Genomic DNA, 20868 nt, shown 5'->3' with positions numbered 1-20868 from the left:
GACCCTCTTTTTCTAAAATGATCCGCCACAATTGTTGCAACCCCTATTACTAGCCTGTTCAACCTCTCTTTCGTATCATCTGAGATCCCCCAAAGATAGGAACGCTGCCGCGGTCATCCCCCTCTTCAAAGGGGGGGGACACTCTAGACACAAACTGTTACAGACCTACATCCATCCTACCCTGCCTTTCTAAGGTCTTCGAAAGCCAAGTTAACAAACAGATCACCGACCATTTCGAATCCCACCGTACCTTCTCCGCTATGCGATCTGGTTTCCGAGCTAGTCATGGGTGCATCTCAGCCACGCTCAAGGTCCTAAACAATATCATAACCGCCATCGATAAAAGACAATACTGTGCAGCCGTCTTCATCGACCTGGTCAGGGCTTTCGACTCTGTCAATCACCAAATTCTTATTGGCAGACTCAACAGCCTTGGTTTCTCAAATGACTGCCTCGCCTGGTTCACCAACTACATCTCGGATAGAGTTCAATGTGTCAAATTGGAGGGCCTGTTGTCCGGACCTCTGGCAGTCTATGGGGGTGCCACAGGGTTCAATTCTCGGGCCGACTCTCTTCTCTGTAAAAATCAAAGATGTCGCTCTTGCTGCTGGTGATTCTTTGATCCACCTCTACGCAGATGACACCATTCTGTATACTTCTGGCCCTTCTTTGGACACTGTGTTAACTAACCTCCAGACGAGCTTCAATGCCATACAACTCTCCTTCCGTGTCCTCCAACTGCTCTTAATGCAAGTAAAACTAAATGCATGCTCTTCAACCAATCGCTGCCCACACCTGCCCGCCCGTCCAGTATCACTACTCTGGACGGTTCTGACTTAGAATATGTGGACAACTACAAATACCTAGGTGTCTGGTTAGACTGAAAACTCTCCTTCCAGACTCACATTAAACATCTCCAATCCAAAATGACATCTAGAATCGGCTTCCTATTTCGCAACAACGCATCCTTCACTCATGCTGCCAAACACACCCTCGTAAAACTGACTATCCTACCGATCCTTGACTTTGGCGATGTCATTTACAAAATAGCCTAAAACACTCTACTCAGCAAATTGGATGCAGTCTATTACAGTGCCGTCCGTTTTGTCACCAAAGCCCCATATACTACCCACCACTGTGACCTGTATGCTCTCGTTGGCTGGCCCTCGCTTCATATTCTTCGCCAAACCCACTGGCTCCACAAACCCACTGGCACCTTATCTCAGCTCACTGAGCACCATAGCAGCACCCACCCATAGCACTCGCTCCAGCAGGTATATTTCCCTGGTCACCCCCAAAGCCAATTTCCCCTTTGGCCACCTTTCCTTACAGTTCTCTGCTGGCAATGACTGGAAGAAATTGCAAAAATCCCTGAAGCTGGAGACTCATATCTCCCTCATCAACTTTAAGCGTCAGAACAGCTCACAGATCATTGCACCTGTACATAGCCAATCTGTAAATAGCCCATCCAACTATCTTATCCCCATGTTATTTTTTTTCTTCTCCTTTGCATCCCAGTATCTCGACTTGCACATTCATCTTCTGCACACCTATCACTCAACTGTGAATTGATACATTGTAATTACTTCGCCACTACGGCCTATTTATTGCCTTACCTCCCTAATCTTACTTCATTTGCACACATTGTATATAGATTTTTTTTCTATTGTGTTATTGACTGTACGTTTGTTTATTCCATGTGTAACTCTGTGCTGTTGTTTGTGTCGCACTTCTTTGCTTTATCTTGACCAAGTTGCAGTTGTAAATGAGAACTTGTTCTCAACTGGCCTACCTGGTTAAATAAAGATGAAAAAATAAATAATAATAATAACATTATTTTAACAAAATAGTTTAAAGGGAAATTTCACAATTTTCATCATCTCCAGCACCACCTCAACATTTGTGAAAATGGAGCGTTTCTATATTTTGTAGATAAAAATAAGTGTTTCCAATGACATCATCAACCAATTAGTAGACAATTAGTAGGCCATTAGAAGGCAATACCTACTCATAATTGGTTAAAAGTACGATGCACTCCTATGATGTCATTGGAAATACTTACAGTGCCTTCAGAATGCACACATACCCCTTGACTTATTCTACATTTTGTTGGGTTACAGCCTGAATTCAAAATGGATAAAAAAATGTTTTATCTATACACAATAATACCCCACAATGACATTGTGAAAACATGATTTTCGAAATGTTTGCAAATGTATTGAAAATTAAATACAGAATTATCTAATTTACAAAATTATTGAAGCCATTCCAGCATTACTTTGGCTGTATGCTGAGAGTCAATGTCCTTTTGGAAAATAAATCTTTGCCCCTGTCTACGATCGTTTGCACTCTGAAGCAGGTTCTCATCAAGGATTTGCCTGTTTTCCCTCTATCCTTACCAGTCTCCCAGTCCCTGCCGCTGAAAAGCATCCCCATAGCATGATGCTGCCACCACCATGCGTCACGGTAGGGATGGTGTTAGACAGGGGTAGAGCCGTGTCTGGTTTTCTCCAGATATAGTGCTTCGCATTCAGGCCAAAGAGTAAAACTTTTGTCTCATCAGAATCTTTCAGGTGTCTTTTTGCAAACTCCTGACATGTGCCTTTTACTCAGGAGTGGCTTCCGTCTGGTCACTCTCCCATGAATCCCAGATTGGTGTAGTGCTCCCATCTCGGCCAAGGAACTCTGTAGTTCTGTCAGAGCGGTCATTGCATTCTAGGTCACATCCCTGACCAAGGTCCTTCTTTCCCGGTTGCTCAGTTTGGTTGGTCAGCTCGTTGTAGGCGGTGTCTGGGTATTTCCTAATGATGGAAACCACTGTGCTCTTGGAAACTTTCAACAATCTAGAAATTGTTTTATACCCTTCACCAGATATACAGTGCATTCTGAAAATATTCAGACCCCTTGACTTTTTCCACATTGTGCTAAATTACAGTCTTATACTAAAATGTATTAAAATGTTTCCCCCCTCATCAATCTGCACACAATACCCCATAATGACAAAGCAAAAACAGGTTTTTATACATTTTTGCAAAGAATATCATATTTACATAAGTATTCAGACCCTTCACTCAGTACTTTGTTGAAGCACCTTTGGCACCTCGAGTCTTCTTGGGTATGACGCTACAAGCTTGGCACACCTGTATTTGGGGAGTTTCTCCCATTCTTCTCTGCAGATGCTCTCAAGCTCTGTCAGGTTGGACGGTGAGCTTTGCTGCACAGCTATTTACAAGTCTCTCCAGAGATGTTCGATCGGGTTCAAGTTTGGGCTCTGGCTGGGCCACTCAAGGACATTCAGAGTCTTGCCCCGAAGCCAGTCCTGCGTTGTCTTGGCTGTGTGTTTAGGGTCATTGTCCTGTTTGAAGGTGAACCTTCGCCCCAGTCTGAGGTCATGAATTCTCTGGAGCAGGTTTTCATCAAGGATCTCTCTGTACTTTGCTCTGTTTATCTTTGCCTAGATCCTGACTAGTCTCCCAGTCCTTGCCGCTGAAAAATATATGCCATTTAGCAGACGCTTTTATCCAAAGCGACTTACAGTCATGTGTGCATACATTCTACGTATGGGTGGTCCCGGGAATCGAACCCACTACCCTGGCGTTACAAGCGCCATGCTCTACCAACTGAGCTACAGAAGGACCAGGAAAAACATCCCCATAGCATGATGCTGCCACCACCATGCTTCACTGTAGTGATGGTGACAGGTTTCCTCCAGAGGTGACGCTTGGTATTCAGGCCAAAGAGTTCCATCTTGGTTTCATCATACCAGAGAATCTTGTTTCTCATGGTCTGAGAGTCTTTAGGTGCCTTTTGGCAAACTCCAAGAGGGCTGTCATGCGCCTTTTACTGAGGAACTGTACATGAACTGTACATTTCAGAAGCTGAGACATAAAAAGGGTGTTGTTAAAAAGGTCCTCTATTACAGTAAAATAATGTCTCAATGTGTTTCAGTGTCCATATGACTGATTCTATTGACCAAACCTCAAATGCAAATAGCATGTTGTCAGAGAGGAAGAAGTGATCTTTCACTTTTGTTGTTGTGAGTGGCAGGGAGAGGGGCTTGTTGTCTGTGTGCGAATGGGAAGGTGCACAGCAGGAGCGAAGTCGATGAGGCCAAAAAGACAAATGCTCTTAAAAACAAGATAAAAACCTTTATTCATGCGATACAAGCATTTGGAACATCGCACTAAAACATCAATTTTAATTCATCTAACTAATGCAATATATCGCCCAGCCCTAACACACACGTGGGCACAGACATACACACATACACACACACAAATGAAAGGAGACACGTGCACACACACATACATACACACAAGCACAAATGTGACCACGTACACACACATACCATGGGCGCACACACATACAGTACTTGTGGGGTTATCTGTGTGTTTTCCACTCAAAACAATGAATCCCTGAGGTTCAGCTAACAGAAATCCTTCAGTTATCAATGAGTTTAGTCAAAAATAAAATCAATCCATCTGTATTTGTCACATGCGCAGAATACAACAGGTGTAGTAGACCTTACAGTGAAACGCTTACTTACAAGCCCTTAACCAACAATGCAGTTTTGATAAAAATAAGAGTTAGGAAAGTATTAACTGAAATATCCGAAGTAATATATAATAATAATATATGCCATTTAGCAGACGCTTTTATCCAAAGCGACTTACAGTCATGTGTGCATACATTCTACGTATGGGTGGTCCCGGGAAACGAACCCAAGTAAAAGTAAAAAATAAATACAAAAAAAGAAGAAGAAAATAAATAAAAACAAATCATTGAAGAGCAACAGTAAAATAACAGTAACAGTAATAACAGTCGGTAGTCATTTAGGCAGGTTACCTTGATGTTCTTGGGCACAGGAACTATGCTTGAAACATGTTGGTATTTCAGAAATGTTCAGGGACAAGTTGAAAATGTCAGTGAAGACACTTGCCAGTTGGTCAGCGTATGCTCGGAGTACACGTCCTGGTAATGTCTTGTAAATGTTGACCTGTTTAATGGTCTTATTTACATAGGCTACGGAGAGCTTGATCGCAAAGTCATCAGGAAAAGCTGGTGCTCTCGTGCATGCTTCAGTGTTGACACACATACAGAGAGAGAGAGAGAGAGAGAGAGAAATAGAGAGAGAAATAGAGAGTGAAAGAGGGAGAGAGACATAAATAGAGAAAGTTGAGAAGTGGAAAGAAAGAGAGAGAGTGAATAATAGAAAGAGAAGAGAGAGTGAGCGTATAAGAGAAAGAGAAGAAGAGAGAGTGAGCATATAAGAAAAAGAGAAGAAGAGAGAGTGAGCGTATAAGAGAAAGAGAAGAGAGAGTGAGCGTATAAGAGAAAGAGAAGAAGAGAGAGTGAGCGTATAAGAGAAAGAGAAGAGAGAGTGAGCGTATAAGAGAAAGAGAAGAAGAGAGAGTGAGCGTATAAGAGAAAGAGAAGAAGAGAGAGTGAGCTTATAAGAGAAAGAGAAGAAGAGAGAGTGAGCGTATAAGAGAAAGAGAAGAAGAGAGAGTGAGCGTATAAGAGAAAGAGACGAAGAGAGAGTGAGCGTATAAGAGAAAGAGAAGAAGAGAGAGTGAGCGTATAAGAGAAAGAGAAGAAGAGAGAGTGAACGTATAAGAGAAAGAGAAGAAGAGAGAGTGAGCGTATAAGAGAAAGAGAAGAAGAGAGAGTGAGCGTATAAGAGAAAGAGAAGAAGAGAGAGTGAGCGTATAAGAGAAAGAGAAGAGAGAGTGAGCGTATAAGAGAAAGAGACGAAGAGAGAGTGAGCGTATAAGAGAAAGAGAAGAAGAGAGAGTGAACGTATAAGAGAAAGAGAAGAAGAGAGAGTGAGCGTATAAGAGAAAGAGAAGAGAGAGTGAGCGTATAAGAGAAAGAGAAGAAGAGAGAGTGAGCGTATAAGAGAAAGAGAAGAAGAGAGAGTGAGCGTATAAGAGAAAGAGAAGAAGAGAGAGTGAGCGTATAAGAGATGCATGCAGTTGCGAGCGTCATTGTTCTAGTCGATTTGAGACAATATTTGGATTGTGACCCAGGAGAGCACTGGAGGATGTCAGAGAACCACACACACGCACACACACACACACGCACGCACACACACACGCACGTGCGCACGCACACACACACGCACACACACACACACACACGCACGCACACACTCACACGCACGCACGCACACACACACGCGCGCACGCACACACACACACGCACGCACACACTCACACACACGCACACACGCGCGCGCACACACACACGCACGCACACACGCGCGCACGCACACACACACGCACACACTCACGCACGCACACGCAATCACACCATATAAAAACAAACACACACACAGAATAAAGCCTGTCTTATTTTGTTAATAAAGTAACTTTCCACCTCTCACTTTCTCTGGGCTCCCGAGTGGCACAGCGGTCTAAGGCACTGCATCTCAGTGCTAGAGGTGTCACTACAGTCCCTGGTTTTAATCCAGGCTGTATCACATCCAGCTGTGATTGGGAGTCCCATAGGGTGGCGCACAATTGGCCCAGCGTCGTCCGGGTTTTGCCAGGGTAGGTATCATTGTAAATAAGAATTTGTTCTTCACTGACTTGCCTAGTTAAATAAAAGTTAAATAAAATACAAAAATAAGATGGGTTAAGTTAAAGAAGCATTCCAGCTATTTTGGAACTTTTCCTGTTGAAAAACAGTATCCCACGTATAAATACACACTTAAGGGTAAAACAATATGTTTTGAGCAAAATAGTGTTTTTTAGTCACAAGTGCAAACTCCATGGAGTAGGCCATTCAAGGAGTTGGTCTGATGGTGATTTGTGATGTCATCAGCCCTCCCCCTTGCTTGAGGAACAATAGAGAACAAAAGAGGAAAGGCCCATCCCACTTGTGATGTCATGACACTTACCTGGACCACCTATTGAGATGTAACTTGTTAAGTAAATCAGAAGTTCAATGAAGTGAAAAGGAGACTGGGGGAGCATTTTAATTTGAGGTACAGGTATAGGGTGTGTAGGGGTCAGGTATGTGGATGTCCTCTCTTATTCCACCATCTGTGTCCGGGATGTAGCTCTGTTTGTCAACTATAACAACAGCAACACCACGACCCTACACAACACAGAGTTTGAGAGAGGGCTGGGCCTGAGCGTGAATTATGCATGAGCCCTAATGAAAAATGAGAGACCTTACTGTCTCACTGGGGGAGAGAAACTATAAGCAGTCCCAAGTCAGGTTTAAAAATGACGTGATAGTGTCCAGGTTTTGCAGAAATCCCAATTGGGAGACTTGTGGAATAAGAAGGTAATAAGCAGGAAATCAAGGAAATCTGTATGTCTGGAAAACTAACCCTAGTCCCAAGCTACAGGTTGAAATCACCGTCTCCCTGCACCTGTGTTTGTGTGTTAGGTAGATCTGTGTATGTGTGTTAGGTAGATCTGTGAGGTTAGGACAGTACAGAAGGCTTTCTGTCTCCCTGCACCTGTGTTTGTGTGTTAGGTAGATCTGTGTATGTGTGTTACACAGATCTGTGAGGTTAGACAGTACAGAAGGCTATCTGTCTCCCTGCACCTGTAGTGTGTGTGTTTGTGAGGTGATCTTCAGACAGAGGAAAGCTGAGGCAGAGGCTCCATCTCCCTCTGTGTCAAACACAACAAAACTCTTTACAGAGAGAAAGAGGGACAAGGAGGGGGGTATGGGGGAGTGTGTGTGTGTGTGTGTGTGTGTGTGTGTGTGTGTGTGTGTGTGTGTGTGTGTGTGTGTGTGTGTGTGTGTGTGTGTGTGTGTGTGTGTGTGTGTGTGTGTGTGTGTGTGTGTGTGTGTGTGTGTGTGTGTGTGCACACGTGTGCGAGACTCACGTTGTGTCCCTCTGTATGGCTCTCTGGCAGACAAGCACAGCGGTAGGGAGTCACACTGGTGTCACACTGATCAGCATGGCCATGACACTCACACCTAGAAAGACAGAGAGAGAAAGAGAGAGCGAGGTGGGGTAGAGAGAGGGAGACACAGAAAGATGGGAGAGAGAGAGAGACAAGTCTGGGACAATAATGGTACAGGGCAAGCCAAACAGTTTCAGCTGGACTTTCACATAATCAAAGACATAGCTCAGCAGGATAAGTTCTCTCGAGAAAGATACCCTGAGTGTGTCAGACCAGACCTCTTCATTATACAACCCCACAGACAGGCAACCCCAAGCAGAAAGTCAACCTCCCAGCACAGAGTACTACTCCCTCATTGAAATGAAGGATAAATTCACTCCGCTGGAGGTTTGGCAGGTGGAGCTGGAACAGCAGGTGAACACACTCCATTCAGCACAAAAAATAGTCCAGCTCAACAACACCCCCTCAATCAGACCTGGAGAGGTGGAGGTGGAGAGACATATCTGCACTATGGACTGTGGTGAGACAACATCAAGAGGAGAAGAGCAGGAGCAGAACAGAGCACTAGAGGAGAGGATCAGAGTGCTGGAGGAGAGGGTGAGAACGATGACGTGTGACAGAGAACAACCCATTAGAGAGCTAGCCACCCCCGCAGAGTAGCTACCAGAACAGCCCACTCCAGACCCTGACCAAAGTCTTGAACACCACAGCAGAACAGTCCACCCAGACCCTGACCATAGCCTCGACATCACAGCAGGACAGACAAATGAAGAACCCCGAGCCCAGGGGATCCCACCCCCTCTGAGCCCCCTCCCCCAATACATAAGCCACAGATTGTACTCCTTCTGGACTGAAACGGGAAATAGATACAAACATAGAGTTTCTAAACTCTCATGTCCAAACACCCAGCGCGCCCTAAACCTTCTGTCTGAGGACCAACTAGGGTCACCCAGCCACATCAGCCACATAATAATACACACAGTCACAAACAACACAGCAGGAAAGGGAATAGGGTGGCCACAGCACTCAAGGGAGTGATTGAAAAAGCTTCTTCTACTTTCCACAACGCACAAGTGGTTATCTCCACCCTGCTACCACGATAATACTTTCACCCTCCTTCCAGACAGCAGGTAAACACAAGTATTTCCTGTGACTGGGCTTAAAAACCAAATGTTTACCTGGCCCACCACTCCACCCTGGACTTGAGCAGCCTCTATGACCAGGCCCACCTATACAAGGCAGCAGTGCCAACCTTCACCCAGACCCTAAAATACATTGCCCACAACCACAGCACCAACACCTCACACAGGAGCAACAGATCAACAGACACCCTGCCCAGACAAGTGCGACACTCTCCCAGACCTGCGGGACCCTCCCCCGGACCTACACATAGAGGACCCACTCCGAGAGGACCAATATCCAGACTACAGCACCACCAGGCACATCCACACCCCCACCAATCAACACTCCCCCAAGTCAACCATGCCCATACCCCATTTAGGCCCCCTCAGATCAGACCTATACCCCTCCTGCCCACCCCATGCCCCCCACCCCCACATGAGCGGGTAAACAGGCCCAACCCCCACTCTTACAGTAGACTAGCCCAAGCCAATGGCATGTACCAGAGGCTCAGCAGGCTCTGCTCATACTTACTGGTCTGAGGCCAAACCACACGACTAACAACACTGGACACTTTATGGAACACAAAGCCTTCACTATCTCATCCTGGAATATCAAAGAGCTGAGGTCATCTGCCTTTGGCGTAAAGAGCAGGACTTCACCAGGTTCCTGCAGGTTCCAGAAATACAGACATTGTCATCTTATGTAAGTCGCTCTGGATAAGAGCGTCTGCTAAATGACTTAAATGTAAATGTAAATAAGAAACATGGTATAGAGGAGATGGACCTACTGGTTGCCCAACAAGTTATAGAGAGCTGGTAGTCCCATCCACCAAACTACCAGGTGTGAAACAGGGAAGGGGTGTGCTAATTTGTATATTTGTTATAGAGCAGACGTAACTCAATCTATTAAAATTAATCAGAACAGGAACATTTTACATTTGGCTAGAAATTCAAAAGGAAATGATCAGCTACTCCATCCTGGAGGGGGGAAATCAATCATTTCCAGGCCCAGGGACATGTACTAGTCCGTGGCGACCTAAATGCCAGAACCGGACAAGAACCTGACACCCTCAGCACACAGGGGGGGGGGGCAAACACCTACTTGGAGGTGACAGCATTCCCTCCCCCATATGCCCCCCTAGGCACAACAATAACATAAACAAGAAAAACGGGTCACAACTCTTGCAGCTCTGTCGCACGCTGGGTATGTAAATAGTCAATGGTAGGTTTCAAGGGGACTCCTACGGTAGGTACACCTATAGCTCATCTCTTGGCAGTAGTACTGTTGACTACTTTATCATTGACCTCAACCCAGAGTCTCTCAGAGAGTTCACAGGGAGCCCATTGACACCCCTATCAGATCACAGCAAAATTGCTACTTGAACAGAGCAATACTCAATCATGAGGCATCAAAACAACGGGAACTGAATACTATTAAGAAAAGCTATAGATGGATGGAAAGTAGTGTGGAAACTGAAAGAATATTTTAAGATAATACACAACGCAGAGTACTAACGGTCAATAGGGAATTAACGACTAATGGAAATAGTTGGTATTCAGGTCAACATCTGTTTAGAATCTGTGTAGTAATGTCAGTCCTGAACTCATAGCTATGTGTGCCACGTTTTCATTGGTCTGAATCGTCTGTACATTGAGCCTGAAACAGGATACTTGTTATTTGGCCAAAGGCCCAATGTTAATGCAAGGAATTCTAATTGGTCAACCACAGGCTAGGGTTCGCTTGGTTCTGTGGAGAAAGTCACTGAGGACAGGGGAGAATGAACCATCTACTTCCCAGTATAACATCCATGATTTGTCCTTAGTTTCTCTGGGGTCTGTGTTATTGAAGAATAACATCAACTGCTAACAAAACCTACCAAAAAACAACTAGGCAACAACAAATTAAATCCTTTTTAGACAACTTCCTGGACAAAACGTTTCACTGTAATAGTGAAGGTGTAAACATGGCAGTAGAAAACCTAAACAGTATATTTGACCTCTCAGCTTCCCTATCAAATCTAAAAATGTCAAACAGAAAACAGAAGAAGATGAACAACAATGACAAATGGTTTGATGAAGAATGCAAAAACCTAAGAAAGAAATTGAGAAAACTTTCCAACCAAAATCCTAGAATCCCAGAAAACCTGAGTCTACTCCTTCGCTTTGGTGAATCACTAAAATAATACAGAAATAAACTGCGGAATAAGAAGGAACAGCACTTCAGAACTCAGATCAATGTAATTGAATAATCCATAGACTCTAACCACCTCTGGGAAAACTGGAAAAAACTCAACAAACAACAAACCAGAGATGTATGGGTAAACCACTTCTCCAATAAATTCATTAAAAATCCTACAATGTGATTTTCTGGCCTCTCTCATCTTTTTAAGTGGGAGAACTTGCACAATTGGTGGTTGACTAAATACTTTTTTGCCCCACTGTACATAATCAAATAGAAATCTTAGAATCAACTATTAAAGACTACCAGAACACACTGGATTCTCCAATTACATTGAATGAACTACAGGACAAAATCTTAATGAACTGCATAGTATATCATTGCATCAAGCTAGTATATTAACTATTCAACTACCCAGCGTTTGTTGACTTGACTATTCACATCATTCTTAGCTTAGCTAAATGTGTTCTCAATGGATATTGTTAAAGAGGGTACTTGGTAAGTTTATATTTCAGAGCGCTGGTTTGAATGTTTCCTGAGGCTATGGTCTTTGGAGAGGCGTTAGTGAAATTTTGCAGTTTTATAGGTACAAAGGTATCTAGATTCGATGGTAAAGAGGAGTTAACAAATTAAATAAGACCTGGACATTTTTGTTTGTTTTGCCATATGGTTTATATATATATATATATGACACACACACACCTCCCTGGATATATGAATATGGGTTAGTGCCAAGGTATCTTAAAGGGGCACACAAACATATGGAATTTTCAGAAGTTTTTCTTCTCTGATGTTTAATTGAACACATATGAATTATTTTGAGGGTTTGAATGACCTCTGTCCTGACTTTCTAGTGTGGTTTGATCGCCGTCACTGTAATGCCAAGAGACATTGGATGATGATTTAAAGATCATACTTAATACCGATTTGAAGGTCATTCATAATACTGATAATTATGGAGAAGTGTTATAACTAATAGGACCAGGAGAAGGATAGACCTGTCTCTAGTCTATTTTTACTATGAAGTTATGGGTACAGATGTTTTTTTAGTTATTACGGGTAGTAATTCGAATTTGATTTGCAGTGTTGTTGATTTTACACATTAGTCACTATGGTGAGTTGTGTCAAAATGGGGGAATTACATTTTTTTGTTTGTTTTGGATTTAAGTTTACACACCTTGAGTGATGTATGAAGGAGTGTATTGTTGTGTTGTTTGTGCTGTTTTGCTTTGATAAATCTCACCAGATTGGGTCTGCTGGATGATCGGGATAATTTGTTGATCCTATGACTCTACCACGAGGTTGACAGTGTGATTTGGGGAGTATAAGCTAATTTGAAACATTGTTTCAACAGAATGTGAAGTAATTATTTTTATTTGACATGTGTTCTAGGGATGTTTTGGACCTCAAAATCCCCACTAAACCGGCTGAATAAATGGTGTTCAATACGGCCCTGTCCTGCACCTTCTATCCAGAGACCCGAGTCTGAACCAGTAACCTGTACACAGCATCCAGTTGAAGTCGTGCAAAAGAAGTCCAAGTGGAGTGAACAGGGAGAGAGATCCTTTCCAAAACGTTTCTCATATTGCAGGTACACTGGTTGGCAAATGGACAAGACATAATAGGAGTTGTGGTGGGGCTCAGGTGAGACATTGAAATTGGGACATTATCATAGACCTTCCACTTTGAACTGTGAAGCTATCTGAAGAAGAAAAATGAAGAAATGCCAGAAGATTGAGGGAGGGGGTTGGTCAACTGTACCCGTAATTGATTTGGGGTATCAGGTTGATTGGGGAGGTCGACACTGCTACATTTATAGTGATTTAGGCTAAGAATGCATTGAGATACTGATCTGTAATTATAACCCTGATGAGGAACTTAATACTCTAATTATGAGATGAATATATTGTATGTTAATATGGATGTACATTCTGCCAGTGTTGATATATGTTAAATTGAGGGGTTTAATTTGGAGTGATAGAACCAATGTGAATCCCTGAGCATTCTACATTTTGGTTGGATAATTAATTGGGTTATAATTAAGATTTGGAAACTGAATGAGTTCCATGACATATTCCCTATTCCTGACTACATCCCTGATGAGGACCCCAATTCTGAGCATCAGGACCCAGATGTGGAGCTCATGTTGCTATTGAGTGTACAAAGTGCCCAGAGAGGGGTGTCTATCACTGGTGTAGGAAGGGTTCATTCTAAATGGGGTGGACATTTTCATCATGCTGACCCCTACCTTTGTGTATGGTGCTACATTCCACTCTATGATTAGTGGTGATTGTGAGACATGTCTCTGGTCTGATTAAGCCTACATTCCACTCTATGGAACACACCATCAGTGCCACAGGTAACTTCCACAAGCTGATAACGATCTGAGAGGCAAGACAAGAAGGGCCTTCTAAGCCATCAAAAGGAACATAAAATTTGACATACCAATTAGGATCTGGCTAAAAAAAATGTTTAATCTATTATAGAACCCATTGCCCTTTGTGGTTGTGAGGTCTGGGGGCTGCTCACCAACCAAGAATTCAAAAAACAGGACAAACACAAATTGAGACTCCGCATGCAGAATTCTGCTAAAATAATCTCAGTGTACAATGTAGAACACCAAAATGTGCATGCAGAGCAGAATCAGGCCGATACCCTCTAATTACCAATATCCAGAATAGAGATGTTAAATTCTACAACCACCTAAAAGGAAGCGATTCCCAAACCTTCCATAACAAAGCCATCACCTACAGAGAGATGAGTCCCCATATTAGAGACACATATTTCCCTCAGATTACACAGATCCACAAAGTATTTGAAAACAAATCCAATTTTAATAAACTTCCATATCTATTGGGTGAAATACCACAGTGTGACATCACAGCAGCAAGATGTGTGACCCGTTGCCACAAGAAAAGGGCAACCAGAGAAGAACAAACACCATTATAAATACAACCCACATTTATGTTTCTTTATTTCCCCTTTTGTACTTTACTATTTGCACATCATTATAACACCGTACATAGCCATAATATGACATTTGAAATGTATTTATTCTTTTGAAACTTTTGTGTAATGCTTACTGTTAATTTGTATCGTTTATTTCACTTTTGTTTATTATCCACATCACTTTCTTTGTCAATGTAAACACTTGTTACCCATGTCAATGTAAACACATGTTACCCATGTCAATGTAAACACTTGTTACCCATGTCAATGTAAACACTTGTTACCCATGTCAATGTAAACACTTGTTACCCATGTCAATGTAAACACTTGTTACCCATGTCAATGTAAACACTTGTTACCCATGTCAATGTAAACACTTGTTACCCATGTCAATGTAAACACTTGTTACCCATGTCAATGTAAACACTTGTTACCCATGTCAATGTAAACACTTGTTACCCATGTCAATGTAAACACATGTTACCCATGTCAATGTAAACACTTGTTACCCATGTCAATGTAAACACTTGTTACCCATGTCAATGTTAACACGTGACTCTCTCTCTCTCTCTCTCTCTCTCTCTCTCTCTCTCTCTCTCTCTCTCTCTCTCTCTCAGGTCACCACATGAATTATTCATACAGACATTAAGATGCTGTCTCTTTCCTCTATCTCATCCCACCTTCTTCTCAAGGTATTGAGGGTAATATCATCTGAATAGAGAGGTGCTTAAAAGCATCCCCCCCACGTGCTTTATTTCCAGACAGGAACCTAATCTCCACAAACATCTCTAACATGTAGCATCCCCCCCACGTGCTTTATTTCCAGACAAGAACCAAGAGGAATCTCCACAAACTCTAACATGTAAAAGGGTCGCAAAATTCCGGTAACCTAAAATCCCCAGATTTTCCAAAAATTCCGGTTGGAATATTCCTGGAATCAGGAGAGAATCGGGAATTTTGAGAATCCTTCAACCGGTGTTAGGGTATAGGTTAGGTAGTTTAGACAACACACTACAGCTCACTACCACTTCAACCCTCCATTCCCCCAGGGTGCAGCAGCAACCGTGTCCAGGTGCTGAGCCTGGTTGATAAGCACATCAGGTACTGCCAATTAAAGGGTCTACACACTCTACGGAGACAGTAGATTTTGCCACAAAAATGGCAGCTCCTTGTAATACGCTCCGGCATTCAATGTACTTCTGTGCTCCCTGAAAATTGAGACGCGCTGTATTATTCCTTGCAGAGCCATGGGGCCAGTGATCTGATCTATAGGCCATGCATCAAAGTAGCATTGGTAACCAAATATAATCTCAGCGACTGTTCAAACAATAAACCAAACAACATTGTAGCCTTATTAGAATACCCCCAAAAGGTACTTTGTTGAAAAGTAATAACTACTGCTACACAGTAAAAACAACTGGTAGCCATGAGCCTTTTCTCTGTGATGTGAAGACATTCTATTTGTATTTATAAATGGTATTATTTCACTTGGGGGAGGTGTGGGTAGATAAAAGGCTAGTTTGCTTGCTGTTTTTAGCGAGCTAGCTAGCCAGCTGCTAGCGGAGTAACCTATAGCCTACTGGCAGGCACAAAATGAGGTCATGTAAATTAAACCTAAACTTTCATTACATGTAGGCCTAGCTATTATTTAAATATGCAGTTGGTTTTCTTTCAAATTAGCTCACAGTGGTGATGTTTTCAATGTGATTCTTCTTTGCCTACCTAAAATGGGAAGACAACAACAGAAGCATCTCTGCTATCACCCCCTTGTGAACATTGGACTGCCGAGGTATCATGTTACCAAAAGGTGTTGCAAGCCGTGAGGCTACTGGTTCGTAAGGCCTTTCTTTTGATTTTAAACATGTTAACATGCATTGTTGCACACAGAAACTCCACACAGCTAAACCAGGGAGGGGGCCAACTATAGTACAGTAGGGTCTGAAATCCCATTCTCCTAAACACAGGGAGGGGGGCCAACTATAGTACAGTAGGGTCTGAAATCCCATTCTCCTAAACCAGGGAGGGGGCCAACTATAGTACAGTAGGGTCTGAAATCCCATTCTCCTAAACACAGGGAGGGGGCCAACTATAGTACAGTAGGATCTGAAATCCCATTCTCCTAAACCAGGGAGGGGGCCAACTATAGTACAGTAGGGTCTGAAATCCCATTCTCCTAAACACAGGGAGGGGGGCCAACTATAGTACAGTAGGATCTGAAATCCCATTCTCCTAAACCAGGGAGGGGGCCAACTATAGTACAGTAGGGTCTGAAATCCCATTCTCCTAAACCAGGGAGGGGGCCAACTATAGTACAGTAGGGTCTGAAATCCCATTCTCCTAAACCAGGGATGGGCAGTTTTGATGGGGGTAGGGGCCACAAAAAAATCTGAACTCATAATGAGGAGCCGCAGTGGCTCACGGGTCTGGTACCCACATCCACACCTGCAGACAGAGCAAAACATGTTAGCGGCCCCCCTCTTGAGAGTGGAGAGAAAAAATATATGTTTTAGAGGAAATTTCCTGCAATTCTACAGATTTTGACATTAGGTGGAGAAATGTTTTTAATATGATATCTGAGCGAGAGTATGTAACAAAATCAATGGGGGCCCATGATTACTACAAGTTTAGATAGCTGGCTGCAAGACTAACTTATCAATCTACATTTGTTTTATCTGACATGGGCTCATTGAGTGACTGTCAGTGACCAACAACAAAATTTAAAAAATGTCAACTGCACTTGCGTATTCTACTGACTACACCGCTCGTAAAATAAATTTAGAAATCTATATTATTAAATTATTGCAGCCACACTGCTTGTGTGCACCAACGAGCGTCTGCTTTGCTAAGGGCTAAAATAGAAGTCACTTCTACATGTGACGCATATTGCGCTACAAGTCCTGCCTCTCCCATCTCCTCATTGGTTTATAGAAGCAGGTACCCACGTGCCATCTTCTCATTGGTTATACCCACGTGGGTGACTGAAAGACGAACGAGGTCGGTGGTGGTAATGCACCTAATTTATGAAAGTTGCCAATCGCAATATAAAGTCAAGAGAAGAAAAGGCCTGGAAGGAGGAGAGATGACTAGAAACGATTCGGCACAGCCGGGGTGGGTTCCGTGTAACTCTAACTCTGACTCAGTTCCTATTTTTTTTGTTACATTATTAATCTTTGTCTCCTCAACAAGCCTGAACACCTCAGAGAGAGGGACACAGGGAGAGGGAGATGAGACAGAGAGAGACAGAGAGAGAGAGAGATTTGGCCCCACACAGAGAGTACACAGCGGCAGAATACCTGACCACTGTGACTGACCCAAAATTAAGGAAAGCTTTGACTATGTACAGACTCAGTGAGCATAGCCTTGCTATTGAGAAAGGCCGCCGTAGGCAGACATGGCTCTCAAGAGAAGACAGGCTATGTGCTCACTGCCCACAAAATGAGGTCGAAACTGAGCTGCACTTCCTAACCTCCTGCCCAATGTATGACCATATTAGAGAGACATATTTCCCTCAGATTACACAGATCCACAAAGAATTCGAAAACAAATCCAATTTGGAAAAACTCCCATATCTACTGGGTGAAATTCCAGTGTGCCATCACAGCAGCAAGATTTGTGACCTGTTGCCACGAGAAAAGGGCAACCAGTGAAGAACACACACCATTGTAAATAAAAACCCATATTTATGCTTATTTATTTTTATCTTGTGTCCTTTACCATTTGTACATTGTTAAAACACTGTATATATATATATAATATGACATTTGTAATGTCTTTATTGTTTTGAAACTTCTGTATGTGTAATGTTTACTGTTACTTTTTATTGTTTATTTAACTTTATATATTCACTTTATATATTATCTACCCCACTTGCTTTGGCAATGTTAACACATGTTTCCCATGCCAATAAAGCCCCTTGAATTGAATTGAGAGAGAGAGAGAGAGACAGAGAGAGACTGAGAGAGAGAGAGAGAGAGAGAGAGAGAGAGAGAGAGAGAGAGAGAGAGAGAGAGAGAGAGAGAGAGAGAGAGAGAGAGAGAGAGAGAGAGAGAGACAGAGAGAGAGAGAGAGAGAGAGAGAGAGAGAGAGAGAGAGAGAGAGAGAGAGAGCGATAGAAGTGTGAGGAGGGTGTGGGTTGGGATGCCTCTGAAGAAATTAGCAATGATGAGATTTGAGCGTGTATAATTCTCCTTCCCTCTTCACTGTAACCTGCCCTTAATTACAGAAGCTTATTCCAGAGATATAGAGAGAGAAGAGAGGGAGCGAGAGACAGAGGGAGAGAGAGAGAGGAGGGGGAGACTAACATTACTGTCTTCTTTATAATGACATAATTAGTCATTAATTAGTCATAAGAGTGGAGGGTGTTTAATGACGAGATGTATACAGGACTATAACAAGATGTCTGTGCCTCTGGAGAGACAGGAAACACTAAAGCCTGGCTAAAGAGAAGAGGAGAGAAAAGAAAAGCGCAATACAGATTGAGTGCTTGTAGTGGCCCGAATACATTAGAAGCCTGAACTAAGTTTCCCTGACAGCTGACAATGCACTGCTGTCTATCTCAGTGGTTCCAAACCTTTTTCAGTTCCTGTACCACCAACTGAATTTTGCCCTGAAGTACCCCTCATTTGCATTTTACCAGTAAGCCTACGGTCTCATGAGTCTTGGATAGGGCAAGTACCCTCAGGGGTCCTAGTATCCCTGGTTGGGAACCACTGGTCTAACTCACACTAGACATACAGGGTGTGTGTGTCTGTGTGTGTGGACATGACCTGTGCTAATGTTGCCCCATTCAGAGTGGTTAATAACACACTAATATGACACAGGCATCTGAAGGGACAGGAAGCCAGGGGTCCTTAGCTTCAACCCCTGACCTCTAGCCCTGCCAGAGACGGCCACATGAAACTGTCATGGCAACAAACACACACACAGGCACACACACACACATACACGTGCGCACACACATGCGCGCGCACACACACACACAAACTCCCTTATTCAGAGAAAGGCTGTCCCTTCAATCATCAACTGTGTGATGGTGTAATTATTGAAGAATTATGGCAATGTGAATAAAGTTCCTAATAACAGCCTGTGTAGATGATGTGTCAGGACCACTGTTAACTTGTGACTGTGACCTTAGGCCTTAGTGACTGTATTTCCATTAGTCATTCACTCTCTTTGTTTCACTCTCCTGGTTTTAATGTAGCTTTATTTCTGTGATTGAAATACTAAACATGTCCACCAGGTGTGTATATCTCCAAAGCCCCGGGCCTGTACCAGCAATCCTACTCTGAGACGCTTTGTGAAAACCTGATCAGACCTGACCCCACCAATATAAATCAATAACTGCATAACAGTTCATAACAAGCTTAAATAGTCTCTATGTCTCTCACCTTCCACTGATGGTGATCTCATTGACACCGTAGTAGCGGTGGCGTTGGGGCACCCCTGTATTTTGCGTGTGGTACTGTCCACTCAGGTGGATCCTGACCCGGGTGGCCTGAACCATCTGCTGCAGGGCAGGGGTGTTATAGAAGTCGTTGTAGCCTGGACGCAGGTTGGGCTCTGGAGTCAACATACTGAAGGTGATGTTACCTTGGGAGTATGGGACATCACTGAAACATAGAGGACAAAGTCAACAACAGTGTGTGTGTGTGTATTTGTTGAGAGATTGGTGCTTTTGGACGTCGGTTTGGTTTCGGGTTCGATTATTAAAAACTAATCACGTTTTCGATTTTGGTTCTGATTATTTGGGTTGAATAATGTAACAACACAGAATAAAACCATTTCTAAAAGTCCCATAATAGTAGTGACTGTCCATTACTGATTATCACTTATTAACCAGCATTTATTCACTTTACTTCAATCACATATTTCAGTTGATGCCGTATATTACATTTGTTTTATTTGATGACTTGATTATTTCATTCCAAGTCATCAACTCATCTCTATAGAGCTAGGCTGTCTCAGAATTGTGCACTCTTCTACCTCTTCTGTAGCAGGCATAAAAGTAACAGACTGGACAAGTAGAAGCGCTCTTCAGGCTGGTTCTGATTTATCTCTAGAGAAACGGTGCAATGTGCACATTGAGCTCACAGAAGAAGAAAAAACACAAAATCTTTTAACCGACTTAGTTGTCAAATAGTTGTTTTCAGTTAACCACTCCCTTCTTGTCACCTAGCTTACCCAGTCTCTCTTCCCTTCTGTCACCTAGCTTGACCAGTCTCTCTTCCCTTCTGTCACCTAGCTTGACCAGTCTCTCTTCCCTTCTTGTCACCTAGCTTGACCAGTCTCTCTTCCCTTCTGTCACCTAGCTTACCCAGTCTCTCTTCCCTTCTGTCACCTAGCTTACCCAGTCTCTCTTCCCTTCTTGTCACCTAGCTTGACCAGTCTCTCTTCCCTTCTGTCACCGAGCTTACCCAGTCTCTCTTCCCTTCTGTCACCTAGCTTACCCAGTCTCTCTTCCCATCTGTCACCTAGCTTACCCAGTCTCTCTTCCCTTCTGTCACCTAGCTTACCCAGTCTCTCTTCCCTTCTGTCACCTAGCTTACCCAGTCTCTCTTCCCATCTGTCACCTAGCTTACCCAGTCTCTCTTCCCTTCTTGTCACCTAGCTTGACCAGTCTCTCTTCCCTTCTGTCACCTAGCTTACCCAGTCTCTCTTCCCTTCTGTCACCTAGCTTACCCAGTCTCTCTTCCCTTCTGTCACCTAGCTTACCCAGTCTCTCTTCCCATCTGTCACCTAGCTTACCCAGTCT

General features: G+C 43.2%; 1 protein-coding gene across 5 annotated transcripts in view; it reads right to left on the bottom strand.

Annotated features, from left to right (window-relative positions):
• The window catches only part of ush2a (Usher syndrome 2A (autosomal recessive, mild)), a 504765-nt gene that overhangs the window by 420990 nt on the left and 62907 nt on the right, over window positions 1-20868 (bottom strand). For all 5 annotated transcript variants that reach the window (XM_052485995.1, XM_052485996.1, XM_052485997.1 and 2 more), the window contains exons 9-10: window positions 19505-19726; window positions 7848-7941 (exon numbers count right to left, since the gene is read on the bottom strand). In XM_052485995.1, coding sequence (XP_052341955.1) covers window positions 7848-7941; window positions 19505-19726 — 316 coding nt within the window. The remainder of the gene's footprint in view (window positions 1-7847; window positions 7942-19504; window positions 19727-20868) is intronic.

Source organism: Oncorhynchus keta, chromosome 29 (genome assembly GCF_023373465.1).
Source record: "Oncorhynchus keta strain PuntledgeMale-10-30-2019 chromosome 29, Oket_V2, whole genome shotgun sequence".
Lineage (NCBI taxonomy): Eukaryota > Metazoa > Chordata > Actinopteri > Salmoniformes > Salmonidae > Oncorhynchus > Oncorhynchus keta.
This window is presented reverse-complemented; position numbering and strand designations above follow the sequence as displayed.